A 19,512-nucleotide genomic window follows, 5' to 3' on the forward strand; every position below is an offset into this window, starting at 1 on the left:
CAGGCTGTCAATGGTTACTATTCGTCTCTATCTATCTATCTATCTATCTATCTATCTATCTATCTATCTATCTATCTATCTATCTATCTATCTATCTATCTATCTATCTATCTATCTATCTATCTATCTATCTATCTATCTATCATCAATTTGTGACATTTTTTATATCATACAAGGAAGGCGAGACCAAAAGCTACCTCTGCTGCATATAAGTTTATTAAAATCCAGCCTCAGAAAATTCTTCCCAGAGTTCAAGTGGCAGACATTTTTTAACATGCACTGTTTAAACGTGACTGCATGAGTTAGGCCTTCATGGTTGTTGCAAAGAAAACATTACTTTCAAAGAACAAGCAGAAGAGACTTGCTTAGCCAAGAAACACACCTAAGGTTATAAGAGCTATTTGTTTTAAAAAAATAGGAGTTATTTAGTGATGCTTCAGATAAGCTGGCCTACAAATTATCTGAGAGTGAAGAAGCAAGCACTCAACACCTCCAGGAAATCCACAAGTTTGTTGGAAAACTGTTCCAGGTGACTACCTCATAAGGCTGACTGAGAGAATGCCAAGAGTGTGCAAAGCTGTCATCAAAGCAAAAGGTGGCTACTTTGAAGAATGAAAAATATAAAACATATTCTGGGTTGTTTAACATGTTTTTGTTTACTACATCATTCCATACATGTTATTTTATAGTTTGGATGTCTTCAGTATTAATGTACAATAAAAAAAATTTTAACACTGAAGGAGAAGGTGCATCCGAACTTTAAGCTGGTACTGTATACATGATGACCAGGCTACCCTTTAATAAATGTTGTAGGTATTTATTTATTTATTTATTTATTTATTTATTTTAAATCTTATTGATAAAATTGCTTCTTTTGATACTATTTTATTTGTATTAGTACATTGTGTGTTCTCTCAGTCAACATAAAAAGCTCTTAACATATTGTTCAATGTTAACTTATCCTGAAAAGGCCCTTTAAAGCATTGTCTTTTGTACCTGGGGGCTCACGACATACTTCATGAACTTTCCTATTGTTGTGTGAAGGCATTCTGTATCTAAAAAGGCATATAAAGGAAACAGGTCATTTAGAACTGTGTATTTATAAAAGTTTTAGGCGTGTCATAGTACTCGCATAAAGGCTTTTTTCATATGTATGACACAAGGGACACACAAAATTGCACTGACCTTCTTTTGGGCCAATCCAGCCGAAGAGAATGCCTTATAAAAATGCAGCATCAAGCCCTGTTAAGCATCAAACCAGAGAAACCCCAACCAAAAAGAAAGAAGAGCTGGAGTATCTGATACAAGGTGCGTACTTGTGCTCTGGATCTGTCATTTCGGGATGTATCTGCTTCAGGATGCTTAAAACTTAACTTCTGGACATTGCAGTGTCTGACTTGTATGTATGTTTCTCATGCACAGGTTTCAGCGCAACCAAGAATTTGAAAATGTCTCTCCAGCTTTACCTCATCGCCTTTGCAGTGACAGCTGTTAGCAGTCAGACAGCACTGAATTGTGCAGGCTTCCTCAGGTTACCAGGTAATGAAATGAAGACACTTAAGATACTTTTGTTTTTTTTATTATTTTATACATTTTATATATAAAAAAAAAAAAAAAAAAAAAAAAAAATATATATATATATATATATATATATATATATATATATATATATATATATATATATATATATATATATATATATATATACTGTATATATACAGTATATAATTTTTTTTAAACTGTATTTAAGTTTATCTTTAAAAAGTATGTAATGCTGTGTAAAAACATATATCACTTCTACCACAGTATCAGAATTCACAGCTGCTTTATGCATTTACAATCTAAAATAATCAATGTATGTCAAATTAAAAGCTGCAATTTGTAATCATATTTCTCTTCCTCCTATAGACTACAATGACATCAGTGTTGACTGCGGCACAAACTACATTACTCTAAACATACAGATCTGCCCAGCAATCTATGCCGGCTACAATGAGACAGCACTTTTTGTCAATGCCATTACTAATGACCCGAACTGCAAAGGCACCGTGGATAGTAGCGTCGTTCCTCCTGTGCTACGCTTCACCTTTCCCATTGGTACAAGCAACAGTTGTGGAAGCAATCTCAATGTAAGAAAATATCTCTCTTACCTACAGCACTACAACACAACATACAGCACAGCTTAGAGCTGTTATATGGGGTAAAGCTTTATGTACAGATCAGACAATTTGATATGCTAACCAGGGCCTGTATTACAGAAACATACTGACTTTCTAAAATAAATTGCCCCAAATGGTGGCTATTAACAGGAGACAAAGTGTTTCTGTACTAAAGAAAAATTAGCTTGTTTACCAATACCAACTGTTATTATACAGTTGCCTTTATATATTAAGTATTGCAAAGGAGTAACACGAAACATAGACTCAAAAATGTATATGTTTAAAGGTTGACGAATCGTTGCAAAATTTCACAGTTTGGGCTTCCTTTAGCTATTAGAGCTGAGCATTAGTGGCTTCAATGTCTCTCATGGTAGACTACACAGACATGGGGAGTCTTTTCAAAGCAACAATAAATGTAATTTCTTGCTATACATGCATAATTGGTTGCTAGGTAACAATTTAACAATTTATTTCCTACAAATCTAAGATTTATTAACATGAGACATAATAATTAATAAGGATGAATGAATTTAGAATGAAGAGATGATTGTATTCTAAACACAGAGTAATGCAAAAACTGATCAGGACTGAGATCTGACTAAATAGAGAAAAATAAAAATTAATGCTGTTGAGTAGTCAGATATTAGGCTTACAGCATAAAAAAGAAGACCCTATTCATGTGAATAGAAATGCATTTTTTTCCATTTATCCTTAGTAAATCCCTGTTCAGTTTCATAGTGTTTTTTGGGGGACGGGGAGCAAAACCAACTACAACAAAATAAGTAAATAAAACAACCATCCTGCACAAATATCTTTATAAAATAATAATAATAATAATAATCCATCCCTGTTCTTACTCACTTTAAGAATAAATCTGAATAAAATTACTGATACAATATCTGTACTCATCCTCTGTTGCTGAATTATTAAAATGTGCCTTAAGATATATTATTTAATTATTGTTAGAAAATGGAAACATGGGCCTTCTGCTTTACTGAAACAATATTTCTACTAGCTTATAAGGCAGGAACATCTTGTCTAAAGTCTTTCGATTTACTCTGGTTTCCAGACCACTAGCACTGCAGGCACTGGAATATTCGCTGACTTTTCCAACATTCAGTCACTAAACATCAGCGGCCTGGTGCGATCAGTTGACACCTCAGTGAGCGTGGTAACCTACAATACTGACCTGAAATACTATTACTCCTGTGCATATCCTCTGGAGTACCTGATCAATAACACCCGACTCGATGTGTGAGTATTTCCCAAAGTTGGCAGATACATCAGCATGGTTTGGGAATTAATGCTTCAATGACTAGTAGACTTTCTTATATCTAGTATACAATTTACAGTACGCAGTCATGCTGATATCTGAAATTCTACTGAAGCTCTATAACTCCCTAATCTTTATTTACTAATAATTTGTACAACCCATCTCTATGCATAGATCTTCCTCTGCCATTGCAGTGAAGGACAAAAATGGCAGCTTCATCAGCACACTCAGCCTCAAGCTGTACAGCGTAAGGCATTTTAGCAACACTATATCTTTGCACTATCAGCCAATTTCCATGATAGAACTGAAAATGAATAAAATGCATTACAGTGACCTTTATTGTTGGTTGTTTTTCAAATTTAAATACAGATCTTTTGTTTCTTTTAGGATGCAAACTATACCACACCTCTTGTAATTCCCACTCAGGGGATTCAACTGAGGTCAAATGTCTTTGTTATAGTCCAAGCCACCAACCTTACTGCTCAGTAAGAGAATATTAATTTTTATCACTATCTGATACTGTTTCTAACTCATTTTGTTTTGCCTTATTGTTATCAGAGTGATAGTTAAGTAGTAAAGATAATTATTTTTGATCGCAGGTACTATGTACTGCTGGACAGGTGCTATGCTTCTGTGTCCAGTTACCCCTCCAACTCTACCTTCTATAATCTTTTTGTTGGGTAGGTTCTACCAATTTTAGAATTAGTAATAAATACTTCTAATTGTATAGGTATTTTCAGTGAAATGATTTCTATATGTTGTGATATATTAGGAAATTAAATAAATTCTGAATAGGATCTCTTGTACAATCTTGCATTTTTTATAGTCTTTTAAAAATGTTTATTTGTAATGTTAACCTAGAAATAATCTAGAAATAAAATTGTTTTTATTGAGATGATTCTGGCTGAAGAAAGCCCATAAATGGTGAAGAGTAGGACAGCATCAAAAATGTATTAACAATTAAATATGGGATCAATAAAGTATTCTGATTCTGATCTGATGATTCTGATAACATTAATATTGTATCCACTAAAGTTTAGTTTAGATTTAACCATGCATATTTACTGCTCTTAATGTTCACCAGATGCAACAGGGATCCGATGACCAACATTACTGAGAACGGTGCGAGTCAGGCTGCTCGCTTTTACTTCCCGGCCTTCCGATTTACAGAGCAAAAAAACCAAAGTATCTCAAGCTACTACCTGCACTGCATCACACGACTATGTGAGAGCTCTGCCTGTGCTAACTTTAGGGTGAGTTTCAACTTGTACAACAATATTCACCCACGTATATATATATATGTTACAGGTGTCAGGTGGCAAAAAACCCCCAGATTTTTGTACATGTGAAAGTCAGTGATATTTTCAAAAAGGAAACCTGAGAACTGCTGTCCTCATCTGTGGAAATGTATTTCTATACAAAAACCTGTCTACATATACACTTTTGTTTTTTGTTTTTATTAATTTATTTTATTAGTCATGTGGTGCAGGCAGAAGGAAAAGAGAGGCGGAGACCACCGCTTCACCTCAAAATGGACTCACAGACTCCACTGTTCTCACCTCAACCCGCATCATCACCAGATCTGATATCAGTATGAACTTCAAATTATATATACACACACACACACACACACACACACACACACACACACACAATTAACAAAACAAGATAGAAGTATATTATAATACAAATTTGCTATAATCCAAATAGCATATTTGCTATTTGCACATTTGCTATAATCCAAATCGAACCATACTATACTTTTACCACAATATAAACAAAAATCTATTTATTACTTATATCTAATGTCTCTTAACTTCTTTTTGTTTTGTTGCAGACACAGATTTAGCAACAAAAGAGCAACAAGGTAATCTATACCTGTATGAAGTATTATATGAATTTAATAGAATTGTTTTGGTTATATTGTACACAATATGGCTGTGTTAAGCCATATATTTATAATTTTCAATTAAAAGTTTGTATTTCGTAAATAGGGATGCTTTTCAAATTATTTTGCTTTGAAAGAAACTGTTCTAACTTTCACTAACTTTCACAAACATATTTCATGTCATATCTTTTAGTTGCATCACCGAGTAAGGCTGACTCCTCTGTAGGCCTGGGTGTGGCAGTTGGCGTACTGGCGTTTGCCTGTGTTGGAACTGTCGTTATTGGTGCTATATTCTACAAGAAGCTTATCATTTCTGGTGCCTCCAAAGTACTGCGTTAAAAAGGGCTGAAACGACCATCCTCCAGCACAATAACTGTAGCTTCTATTATTCATTCTCACACTTACATGGGCAAAATATCTTTGGTTTCTATAAAATGACTTTCATTTTTTTTCTTTAATTTTAAGAAAATTAAGATTAAATCTGCACAATGGATATGATGTGGCACAGCACCAAGTTAGGCATCACTGAAAGTTGTACACTGTTATTTATTGAAAGGAACACATTAATGTAAAAATACTTACGAACCATGCCTTATGTAAAACAACACATTTTAGAACCTAAATATAAATGTAAATCAAAGCTATGTGAGGGGATTTTTTTTTCCAAGAAAGAATATTATTGTTTCTGGCTTATGATATAAAATGCACTTGCACATTGTAAAGGATCTTTATTATATTTCTAATTATATATTGTTGTCTTAATTGGTGATGTATATTTTTTATTCGTTGATTGATGCATGCAACATGAATAAAGATGATCCAAAGCAATCAATTCTTGCACTGATATTTGTATTCACTCCACACAATTCAGCCGATATAAAATAGATGTGCAGGCTACTGCAGTAATAAGCTGGACATGTTGTTGTTGTTGGCGCTGCTGCTGCTCTTAGATCGCTCATCAAGAACAAATGGAATGTCTGAATGACTATAATGTGATAATAGTATAATGTTGGGAGAAAACAGCAGGAGCTTCAGATGTCCATGTCTCACCCATCTGTATGTACATCTAATCTGTTCAGCTGTCTACAATGAAATTTCTACACAAACTCATAAAAAAAACATTTAACTCATTTTGTGCTAATGAGAATTGGGGATAGACGCATCAATAGACAAGTAACTACATTAAAGTTGGCTTTTTAGTGTCAGTGATAGATTTTATTTCATAACCATGCTACACTTCATTAGTTTTGGCTTTAAAATATGCTAACCTGACTACAATTACTATGATATTTAAATGCTAATCAAATCACTTATTTGATCAATTATAGAGTATATAGAATTATAGTATATAACTTCTCCAATAACTCAAATGAGCTGGGAGGATGGCTTTAAATGTTAATACAAAAAATATATTATATTATAATAATTGTTTAACTAATACAACAGGACAGAAATGCCACAATTATTGCTCCAGGTGCATTTATCGCCTTTTATCTCACTCAATTAAATGCACAGGTATAGAGAAATTATAATGGAGAACTGAACAAATGATTACCTTTTTGTAATTCATTCATTTTGTTAGTTTCATCTGAAAGTGTAGGAAAATTCTTGCTAGATTTACTGCTATTAACCATGATCTACTGCAATGCAACGTGTATATAAAATGCTAAACAAGCTACAATAAAGCAGTTTGATCATCATAACTAATGAGGAATAAAGACTGAGCAAGAAAAAGTATTTCCTTCCATTTCTTGGCTCATTTATTGCTAGTGCTTAAATACAAATGTAGATTTCAGAATCTTCTTCCACTAAGATCAGTTTCTCTCTTTACCCATTTCTGTTGCATTGTTAGGAGAGTATAGTACTACCACAGGTAGTGTTGCTGTATAAATACCATGCTCCTTGGTTTAAACAACCTTTATGAGTTTATGTGCAATTTCCTCTCCATGTCTGGTTCTCTGGTTTCTTTACAAAACTTAAACACATGCCTGCAGGTCTAATGGCAAATTTGACTTGAATAAAGGAGTTACTAATGATACGTATGACTCTAAGATACAACATAAAGGAAGGTGAGACAACTGAATAAACTAGATCAGATATTTATTAACACACACAAAATGAAGATAACCGAATCATTGATTCGGTAATTAGTACCAGTCAGTCACAAATGCAAATAAATTAACATGAAATACTTGAAATGCAAATTTAAAATAAACTATAGTCAAAAGTTAGGTGCAGTCATCCTGACTAATGGAAGCACTGTGGATACATCAGCCACTGCTACAAAGCTTAGATGCTTATAAATCACACCACCTACACCTAAAACTAAATATATATATATATTGTAAAGTCACACAGACACACACAAATATATTTTTCCACAATGTCTGTGTGTGTCTGTATGTCCATACTGTGGATACACAGACTATACTGTGCAAAATGAGGTAAACAAATGAACAGTCATGCGAGGTTAAAGCAGTGTGCAAAAATACCGCTGTGCAGTTTCTGACTACAGAACATTCTGGAATCTTGTATGCTTTCTTTTCCTTCAGGCCCACTTCAGGCACTGTCTAGTATAAATGTCTTTGAGGGAAGTAGGCTCAGCTCCAGTGACAGCCTGAGCAGTTTGTACTATTACAGTCAGGAGCAGTCCAGTTCTCAAACCAGGAAATGCTACCACCTTAGAATGTGCAGTTGTGCAATTCTAGAATGACCCGAGGACATGGAGACTTAGACTCTCTTAAGACATGTAAGATTCTAGGGTCAATGTTGTGCCTTGTATAGAAAAGCTCCATTGTGCATTAAACATGTGAGATCCTTAGTGGAGTAGATACAGAAGAATTTAAAGAAATGATTGTCTATAGTACAGTTTAATATATGGTGGAGCGAGAAAGTGGCCTTGCCCGATTACTGTAATCTCAAAACAGTTATTTGGTTGTAACATCTGTATTAAGGGGTTACAGGCTTGTAATAATGCTACATAAGTACATGACTTTACTAACTCCCTTGTGGCTAAATGTGCACAAATACACTTTAAAGTCTAATGAAATATCATCCCAGAAAAATGTAGGTTATTATAAGAGCAAATTTGGACTAAATGTGGAACAAGCGGTTTGAAAAGCTTATAAAATCTTAATGTTAGTTGCTCACAAACTTTTCTCCATGAAATATAGCAATATTAAAGTATTGGTGTTACTTACAGTCCAGATAATACAAAATCACCAAAACAAACAATACTATGAGAAATAGTTTAAACAAATGTAAACTTTTGTACTTTTCCCTGACACTGGCCTTTTACGAAATTAGTCCTATCATGCCCCTGTCATGTGTTTGTTTATGGTATGCACGTGTATTAAGTAATTTCTTGACTTGAGCCTTCCATCCTGACTGTGACAGTGGTACACACAAATCCCAAACCTTGAGTCATTCTCTTTGTGCTTCTGTATAGCATTCAAATGCTTACTCAGAATAATAGAATAGATCTTAGTGACAGGCCTGATTGATTTTCCCTGTCTTACTAAAAATTACCATCTTTTCATGATGTCTCCAGACACACCCCTGTCTGCCTGTCCTTTCAACTGTTGACACATGCATAAAAATAAAGAAAATATAAACAGTTTTTACAGTTTTCTTTGCTCAAATAGCGTTAAGAAAATTCACATTTCTATTATTATTTGCACCTGACATTGGCTGAAATACTTTTGTATGCAGTGCAAAAATGCATTTGAGCAGGGTCAACATTTCATCTTTCAATGTTTACCTTTTCAAATAGGATGAAAAATTTAATCAATGGCATTTAATAAGACAGTTTTGACCAGTTTGCTTAATTTAGGAAACCTTCAGCATTTAATGAGCTTAAGAGAGAGAGAGAGAGAGAGAGAGAGAGAGAGAGAGAGAGAGAGAGAGAGAGAGAGAGAGAGAAGAGAGATTTTCTTTGGTTTGGTTTGGTAAAAGGATGTCCATTAGAAGCCTTCAGGTGAAGAAATGATTTTAATTGAATAGGAATCCATTTATAGGTTGCCTGGAAATGTATTGACAACAAGAGGTCTCATTTTATTGAGCACATTTAGAAAAAATATTTTAATCCATATTCTTTGCCTTCAAAGGGTTATTATGAGTTGCTGGACTGAAAAGAAACAGTAAAATGTGGAATCATTCTTTTTTTTAATTTTTATATATTTTATTTATTTATAACATTGCCCTACATACTCACAAAAGTAATACATAAAAGAAAGCATCGGATAATTCTATATATAGTGTGCATTTGATTATTAATATAATATATTTTGCATTACTGCTGCAGTCAGTTAAATGTTGCTAATTTCTACTTGCACAACTTGCAATACTATTATTAATGTCTAATGGGGAAATGTTTGGACAGGAGGACAGGGGTATGATTGTTCTACAAATCATAGATTATTTTACAAATTTAAGTTGTATCATAAATTTGACAGTGAGACTATTTCACATCACAGCCTTGTGTTTTCCCCATGCCAGTTCATTTACAGTGTCCATCGGATTTTCTCATACATAACTAAGGAAATTAACATGACTAAACTCCTGATTATTCACTGCTTGAGGTCAGCAAGGACTTTGTTATTTATCTCAACACCCAATATGAATCTTATACAGTACTATATATTGTAGTATATCGTATATTAGAGTACATATGACGGCTTAGTATTGCACTGGATACCTCCTGATTTATCAAACTTGTCTTGTATAAACTGACACCAATAATACCAAGAAGATGGAACTATAGCTCACATCTGGTTTAGCAATAATGTAAAATCCTTTTTCATGATGAATGGGGCTGAGGATATCAAACAACGCTGATTTGATGTACACTATCAATAAACATAGTTCAAATTCTATGCTTCGGTTTTTCACATAGCTATTTGCATTTGTAGATGAAGATGCATAGAAATGTGGATGCTGTTTGTCTACTGGAAGTGAAAAACATCAAAACCACTCATCTTCCATAATCAAAAATGAGTCAGACATTCTCTAAGCATAGAGCCATGTTAGGACATTATGTTGTATGCAAGATAGGATTGAAAGTCATCAGGTTAAACTTCTCAGCAATTAGCTTCATGGAAAAACAAAAACAAGCTGTCTCTACATGCCTAGATTAATGCGTATCTGCCTATTTATTTGTAATAACAGTGCATTTAAACCATATAGCAACACTCAGTGGAATTTTAATCTGATTAAAAAGTCTTGCTTTCTACCTGGGATCTACAATATAACATACCTGCCTTGTTTACACTATGTAGGCTTCATGCCATTTAGTATTCAGTCAGAAACAAATGTGGTAAAGGAACAAAGTCGATTGTAGTAAATATACTTTGTCTACAATCTCTGCCTTGGCATATTTAATCAAGTTTAAAAATTCATCCCACAGACCTTTACAAATACAATTTATTTTCAAAGCTACCACAACTCAAAAGCTTTTTTTTCTTCCGAGTGCTCTCAAACATGCCTCTGCTTTTTATTACTAATTTGTCCTTTCTTATGCTCTACTTGTTCTTTTTATTCCTATACTTATACATGGGATTTTTGGTTGCTTATATGGGTATGTCTATGCTCTGCAGTCATACTCCCTTTTTCCATTTTTAACAGATTCCATTTTGTTGGAGGTTATGCATAGTGTACTGGAGTTTGGGTTGTTGCCAGAGAAAACCTGCTTGCAGTGCAGAGCGAGGTCTCTATAGATTATCTATCACACCAAGATTTATTAACTGTACTCTCAAAATAATGTGAAAGCAAAAGTTTATAGTCTGTAGATTAGCAACTAAAGATCTTGAACTACATTATAAACTGGCCAATAAATTCCAAATAAAGTAAAAAAAAAAACAGAGCAAGTCAATAGTCTATAGCCTAGTGTGTGTGTGTGTCAGGGGTGTAACACAATAGCAATAAATGTTTCTCTCTCTCACTAACTCCATTTAGGTCTGAACTGGATGTTGGTGTGGTCTACACTAGAAACACTGGAAAAATTGATTTCCATTAAAAAATATATAACAACAAGTTGCAAATGTTAAAAACAGACATTCATTCAGCTCTTCAGTTCCTCCACTACACTGCTACTTGACCTATTATGACATTTTGTGCATGAATCTCGTCTCTGGAGGGTTTTTTTACATTCAGCATTAGATTGATTCACCAGTGTCTACACTGCTGGAAAAAAAGATTCAATAAAAATGCAATAGAAACCATCACAGAAAGACTAAAGGTGTCCGCTGCAAAACATTAGCTGTTAGCTAATACTGTAATCATTATCATTAAGCCAAAGAAACCATTTAAGAAACAAATTGGTATCTGTATACTTAATAGCTGTCGATAGAAGGAAACTAATTATTAGGTGAGACCCACAGAGAACATTACAGTTTCCATTAAAACCAAAACAATTCACAAATATAACCATTATAGCCATTCATGTTTTGTTTTTTACTTTTACAAGAAAACTATGGTTCTGAGATAATGATAGCATGGGTATTCATTTATATTAAACATTCTTTTTTGCCTTTATAGTCTTTTATTTATGAGCAGGCATACAGTTTGATCTATTGCTCCAGGTTACTAACAGACGTTTTGCAAATGTTTTACTTATATAATGAACAATCCTGATTTTTTAAAAGTTGAAATAAAGGTGAGGATTTTTTTTTTACTTAATATTAAGTAAACACAATATTTCTTTTGGGAGTTTGCAGTCAGATAGTACAGATATGTACATATATTATAAATATGGTTTCATTTTTTGATCTGGAGTAAATTAATGATGTAAAATTATTAAAAAAATAGTGTAGTGTGTTTATTAGTGTAGAAAGAAAAGTGGATATTGGCAGGAACTGGAAAACGCTGTCTTATTTGCCAATCCAGAGCATCCCAAACATGCTCAATGGGTGACATGTCCGGTGTGTATGCTGGCCAGGCAAGAACTGGGATATTTTCAGCATCCAATAATTGTGTACCGATCCTTTCAACATGGGGCCGTGCATTATCATGCTGCAAAATAAGGTGATAGTCGTAGATGAATGGCAAAACAATGAGCGGTATTTCTGTGCATTTAAAATGCTATCAATAAAATGCACCTGTGTTTGTTGCTCATACCATAAACCCACCATGAGTCACTCGATCCACAACGTTGACATCAGCATGCTGTCTGCCATCCAGAAAACCAGGATTCATCTGTGAAGAGAGCACTTCTCCAAAGTGCCAGATGCCATCAAATGTGAGCATTTGCCGACTCAAGTTACAACGACAAACCTCATTTAGGTCGAGACCCCGATGAGGATAAAGAGCATGCAGATGAGCTTCCCTGAGACGGTTTCTGACAGTTTGAGCAGAAATTATTTGGTTATGCAAACCGATTGTTGCAGTAGCTGTCCAGGTGTCTCAGACAATTTTGGAGGTGAAGATGCTGGATGTGGAGGTCCGGGGCTGGTGTGGTTACACGTAGTCTGTGATTCTGTGAAACGCCTTTGGAGACGGTTTATGGTAGAGAAATAAACATTCAATTCATGGGCAACAGCTCTGGTGGACATTCCTGCAGTCAGCATGCCAATTGCACTCTCCCTCAAAACTTGTATGTGCAAAACTGCACATTTTAGAGTGGCCTTTTATTGTGGCCAGCCTAAGGCACACCTGTGCAATAATCATGCTGTCTAATCAGCTTCTTGATTTGCCACACCCGTGAGGTGGATGGATTATCTCGGCAAAGAAGAAGTGCTCACTAACACAGATTTAGGCAGATTTGTAAACAATATTTGAGAGAAATAGGCCTTTTGTGTACATAGAAAATATCATCGATCTTTGAGTTCAGCTCATGGAAAATTTGTGGCAAAAACAAAAGTGTATATATATATATATATATATATATATATATATATATATATATATATATATATATATATATATATATATATATATATATATATATATATATATATATATATATGAATATTTTAATTAAAAAGTTTCACACCTTGACAACCACTGCTTCCCAAACTGCCCCTAGCAATGCATTCATAATGTTCATATTGTTAATTTTTAATGTTCTTAAATACAAGTTTCCCTGGAAACTCAAAATTATTCATTTTAATTCAGTGCATCCAGGATATGTTTGACATTTTTTATTATATATTAATGCTTTCAGCTGCACACTGATAAAGTACTGGCTTATTAATTGCAAATTCTGATCCCAAATAATTCTTACTTAACTTCAGGCAGTGCAGTCTAGAAAATGTTTATTGAATACTAAATGAGGAATGTATTAGCCCCAATCTTTTACCCATTAGTTGAATGTAATATGTTTTTAGATGTCGTTAAATTCTTTTTGTAGCTCTTAAAAAAATAATATTAATAACAGTAGTAATAATAGTGATTAAAAAATGAGTCCAATTTCTTCTTACTTCAGGCAAGGAGGGCTTGAATTCACCTGGATAGAGTTATAATTTAATTCCAAGGCGATTTTATTTTATTTTTTTACTGATTTTTTCTTGCTATTATTCAAGGTACAGCCAGTGGCACAGCAATGAAGTAGAAACCGTTGCCGCGTCACAGCTCCAGGGTCTCTGATTCAATCCTGAACTTGGGTTACTGCCTGTGTGGAGTAGATTGACTAAATTGCTCCTAGGTGTGTGCGATGGAGCAAATCTTTCTATTCATGGTGTATTTCGGTGGACTGGCATCACAGGATATGCTCTGAATTCACTATGATCTAATCATGCACTTACCGAAGACTTAACTTGTATAATTGACAATGACAGTCAGTGAGCAAATGTGTTCTATATAGTGTTATAGAGACAATTTCTCTATGAACATCACTGATGCCCCCACTCCCTTCTGTTTTGTAATGCATGATGGAACAGGTTCATACTGTACAAAAAAGGTGAGGGCCCATCAAATAGGCTGTTTTACAACATATATTGTAGTAATACACAAATTCATATTTTTCATGCCTTAGGCCCGGGGTCCTCAATTTTTACTACACATAGATGGTGTGGTGGCCAGTTTTTATTTCAAACAAATAAAACTGATTTTATTTGTTCTTCAAACTATTTGTCAATTACTCATCTTATATTTGGCTGAGATGAAAATCTGCAGCAACACCAGTGTGCCAATATAAATAAGCCCAGTTATGTATGCTCATAAAGCATCTGAACTACCTTAGAGTTTGAACTGTGAAAGAAATTAGCAATGCTTACCTACTAAAAACAACAGAAATCATCACAGTTTTCACTACAAATATCGGTACATTAACTTTTTATCATTAAAATCATTAAAATCATTATCATAGGATTTCCATTGCAAATGTGTATTTGTGTACATCATTAAAATCAACTGGTGAGTGAGTGAACGTGACATAACAAGAAGCCTAAATATAATAAACAGTGTTTTTTTCTAAAGCATCAAGTAGCATAATTCTGCCCTAGAGTAGAGGACTGCTTTTTGGAACTGGGAGATTGGTCAGGTTAATAACTTCACCCAGACTGCAGGTCACATATTCAGTTCAGAAGTCCTGATGCTTTCATCTCCATCACTTTTTCCCTAAAGGTCAAGACAATAGGATGGAATTTTTTTGTGAGAGCACCAGAAAAGCTTGTTCAAAATCTCTCTCTCTCTCTCTCTCTCTCTCTCTCTCTCTCTCTCTCTCTCTCTCTCTCTCTCTCTCTCTCTCTCTCTCTCTCTCTCTCTCTCTCTCTCTCTCTCTCTCTCTCTCTCTCTCAAATAAGGTAGAATTGTAATGATGACCCTAAGCAAAACAAAACATGTCCAAAAATGCTTGCAAGATTAAAAAAACAAAAACACTGCTCAATTTCCTGTATCATTACAATAACACCATTGTTTGTTTCTCCATGTAGTCTTTTGCTTCTGGCGATGATTAATCATTATTATTCTTGGGAAAAAAAACATGCACAGCACAAAAAGCCAATTGGAACAAGTATTCAGAATGCACTTTTTAAATTCCCCTTTTCAACCAAATACTGTATGTGTAACTGTAAAAGAAAGAGCGCCTAGTCAGGGAGCCTCTGTGTGTGTCTATTCAGATGCGGTAAATAAGTTTAACCCCCACAGGCATTTCTACATCAGGTCTAATTCAAGTTCAGGTCTAATTCGAGTCTTTTTACTGATATTATTTTTTACTTTTAAAACAATTTATTAAAAAAAAATCACAGTGGCCAAAGTTCTCTAGAACCAGTGTGATATTTCTCAGCTTGCTCAGATTTCGTGTTACCTATTCTTTAAAAAAACTATGATACACTTTCCAAGCACAGTTATATTCTCAGAGAATAAAGCTTAAATTGTAATCCTAAAAATAAACATGACTGCTTTCAGAAATTCTCTTTATTAGTTTTTGAGGACGTAGTGGTCCAATTCTATGTTTTATTTAGAGAAAACTAGGGCTTGTAAATTATTTATAAAATGTGTTGTTTGACTCAGAAGTGTGGTTTGTCAAAGTGAGTATTAGGTTCTTCAGTTTAAAATAACCCTAGGAATGAATGTATGTGAATGGTGCCATGAGACTGGCCAGGATCAAGTGAATAAAAACTAATAAATGAATTGAGTTTAGCAACACTCCAGACCTATTGGGCCAGACCTATATACATCCTGATATTGAAAAAGGAATTGTAATAGCAGTATACACTGATCAGGCATAACATTATGACAACCTGCCTAGTATTGTGTTGGTCTGCTGAAACAGTCCCGACCCGTCCAGCATTAACAGCATTAACTTCTTCAGCAAATTGAGCTACGGTAGCTCGTTTGTTGGATCAGACCATTAAAGCCAGCCTTCACTCCCCACGTTCATCAATTAGCCTTGGTCGTCCATGTCCCTGTCAACGGTTCACCACTGTTCCTTCCACTTTTGATAGAAACTGACCACTGCAACCCGGAAACACACCATATCAGCTGCAGTTTTGTAAATGCTCTGACCCACTTGTCTCGCTATCACAATTTGCCCTTGCCTATTTTTTTACCAAATAAACTTTGAGGACAAAATTTTCACTTTCTGCCTAATAAATCGCACCCACTATCAGGCGCCATGGTGATAGATTCAAGAGATAATCAGTGTTATACACTTCACTGGTCATAATGTTATAATGCCATAATGTTATGCATGGTCAGTGTATTCATGAAAGCCCTCATAAATAGATTGTACTGTCCAGTGTAATGCAATTAAAAATCCACTATGTTAACAATAATTAAACTAAGAGCATAATGTCATAGATATTTTGGTCTGTAAAACATACAGTATTCACTGTTGCCCTGAGAATTAAACTGAAAATACACATGGCAGTAATTATCTTTTTTTAGCTGCTTGCTCCCCAGGAGCTTCAAAGGGCAGATCTTCGGTTTTCTTCAATGTGGACATATTACTATTTAAAAAAAGATTCAGAATCAGGTCAAACATACCCATGCCATTTAGGCAATTAAAGTCACTAACACTAATAACACACTTACACCATCATCCACATACATGTTTGAACAACAAAGTATAAAAGCTAGCAAAAACATCAGAAATGTTTTCAACAGGTAGTGATGAATAGATATCACTCAGCAAATTAAAGCCTTATCAATAACACAATATGACATTCTTGACCTTTTAATAGAACTGCAATATTTACGAGACATCAGTAGCCAGGTGTCAACTGATCCTTTTCAGAGTAATAGCAATGAATAGTCATTTTTCGAAAACACACATTTCTTAATTATACCTTGGTTGGTACATAGGCAGTGAAATGATGCTTTCAGGAAAAGAGGGTGGGGGGGGGGGGTGTAAATGAAAGACAGTTTGATATTACTTTAGGTGGAACTTCTTTATCTAGGTTGAAGATTTATCAGTCTGGTCAGTCTATTGTGAAAATAAAAGCTTGATCAACCCAGATCTAGTGTGATTGAAAAACAGAAAGAGAGAGGAAGAAACATACGTGAGAGGAATTGAGTTTTGTCCGCAGAATGGCTAGAAGTCTCAGTGTTGATTATATGGTTTCTGCCAAGAGAGAGAGAACGAGCGAGTTAGAGCAACACTTGTCCGGTATTTTGTCCTGCATTTTGTCTCAGAGAGAGAGAGAGAGAGAGAGAGAGAGAGAGAGAGAGAGAGAGAGAAGAGAGAGAGAGAGAGAGAGAGAGAAAGATCTCTGCCCCTCCTATAAACATGACATTATACACATATTTCCTGTAGTATATCTCTGATTCTACTGTAAAGCCATTTTTGTGAAGATCAATGTTTTTTTAAAAGAATATAAACAATTCTTTATATTCAAGGATACGTTTTTGTCTTTTTGGATCTCCAACATCCAAGCAATCATGACAACAAACTGTTTCTTCTATGTACTGCTTCAACTCTCTCACTCAAATGTTCTAATTTAAAACAGTGTTTTGAGAGCATTTTTTTCAAGACATACATTTGATTGGGGTTTTTAAAGCAGATAGTTTTCAGCTCTTGCCATGTTTTTTCTGCTGCATGAACATCTTACATAAAATCAATTTAATTCAGCTTTATTTGTACAGCAGCGGACATTATCCCAAAGCAGCTTTACAGAGATAAACAGTTTTAAAGTTAAGTCCCTATAAGTTTGTTTCTAATAAGTTTGTCACTAACTCTAGCAAGAAAAAACTCCCTAAGACAGTATGAGGAAGAAACCTTGATAGAAACCTATCCACATCTCTGTGGCATCAATTGTCCATTCATTATAGTTCCATCAGTATTGAGGTGTACTGTTCAGTAATGGGCGAATACATGCAAACTGTGGTCCTACTGTAAGTCATTGTATAATAAACGTATTATTAAAATTTACACTCCACCTCATTTGAATTCTCATTGATCGAATACAGCACATCTGTTTATACAGCACAGCTCTGACAGCAGCGCAGTCTGAAATTCAAATCACAGCTATATTAATGTGCTTGTTCAAACACAACGTCGTTTCTATAGTAACCACTGTATGGCAGATGTTCCACACAACCTAAGTTCAAAACTAAATATTAACAATTTTAAGATATGCGTATTAATAATTATGAAGTGCAATTTCCTGTAAGGAGATGTTTATTTAACATTTACAAAAGCTGCTTTGTTTGGGTCAGTACATTTTCTACCATTGAAGATGACTATCTGTTTTTTTCAGAACATGACAAGCTTTTGGAAATCAATCTACTCCAGGTTGGTCATTTGTTAGTCTTTTCTATAACAGTGTGTCTATATATTAGCTAGATACAGAAAACAGAGATAATCTAAATATCATATCTTTGTGGCCTTGAATAAGGTCAGTGTAGGCTGAAATAAAGGACTTTTGATTATTAATTTATGAGTTCTCCTGTTTCAACAGTAGGAGGCAGTCATGAACCACTGCACTCCTGCCTTAATGCTTGGGATGTAATGACAAAAGGAGCTGGGCTACTGAGAAATTGACAGCAAGACAAACAAAGAAATGAATCTCATTCTTATAGGTGATGCATCATTAGTACAAGTTCACGTGTTTTTTGGCAAAAAATGTAAATTAGAAGTCGGTTCTTACTGTATTTATTCAATGGGCTTCTGCAAATTAAATTAAACTACCCGCCCTTTCAGAGAATTATAGCAAAGTATAGCTAACTGTAATACAGACACATTTAGCCTATTAACTTGTCATCAAATGCAACAGTTGTCACAGTAGCATAGGTTGTAAAGGCAACACCTCCCTGCACTAGAGAGTTGAGATTATTACAGTAATACTATTACTAAGAATGGAATTACATTTCCATGAAAAAAATACTGCTTTACTTGATGATTTCTCAGAGTCAGTTTAAAGACTGCATTTTTTATCCAAATGAGTCAAATCCAAATGAGTTTTAAATCCAAATGAGTCAAAGTTCAACTTGATGTCAATAATAGAAAGTCTTAAATTCATCTTACCACTGGATCATTGAACAAATCTTGTGTGTGTGAGTAAGTGAGTGAGAGAGAGAGAGAGAGAGAGAGAGAGAGAGAGAGAGAGAGAGAGAGAGAGAGAGAGAGAGAGAGCGAGAGCGAGAGTGAGAGAGAGAGAGTGAGAGAGAGAGTGAGAGAGGGAGAGAGAGAGAGAGAGAGAGAGAGAGAGAGAGAGAGAGAAAGAGAGAGAGAGAGAGAGAGAGAGAGAGAGAGAGAGAGAGAGAGAGAGAGAGAGAATGAGAGATCATGTATTTTATATCTTGCAATAGGTAAGAAT

The 19,512-nt window shown here is 34.7% G+C and overlaps 1 protein-coding gene across 1 annotated transcript; it reads left to right on the forward strand.

The window, feature by feature from the left end:
* Positions 1-1,260: 1,260 nt before the first annotated feature.
* On the forward strand, positions 1,261-6,148 carry LOC310740642 (zona pellucida-like domain-containing protein 1). Its single transcript, XM_083567530.1, has 11 exons — positions 1,261-1,308; positions 1,423-1,539; positions 1,909-2,129; positions 3,229-3,413; positions 3,607-3,679; positions 3,820-3,917; positions 4,032-4,112; positions 4,517-4,685; positions 4,909-5,023; positions 5,270-5,299; positions 5,514-6,148. Exons 2-11 carry the CDS (start codon positions 1,449-1,451, stop codon positions 5,657-5,659), a joined length of 1,209 nt encoding a protein of 402 aa, XP_083423656.1. The 5' UTR covers positions 1,261-1,308; positions 1,423-1,448; the 3' UTR covers positions 5,660-6,148.
* Positions 6,149-19,512: the final 13,364 nt, after the last annotated feature.

The sequence above is a fragment of the Silurus aristotelis genome, assembly GCF_946808225.1.
Source record: "Silurus aristotelis genome assembly, chromosome: 18".
NCBI lineage: Eukaryota > Metazoa > Chordata > Actinopteri > Siluriformes > Siluridae > Silurus > Silurus aristotelis.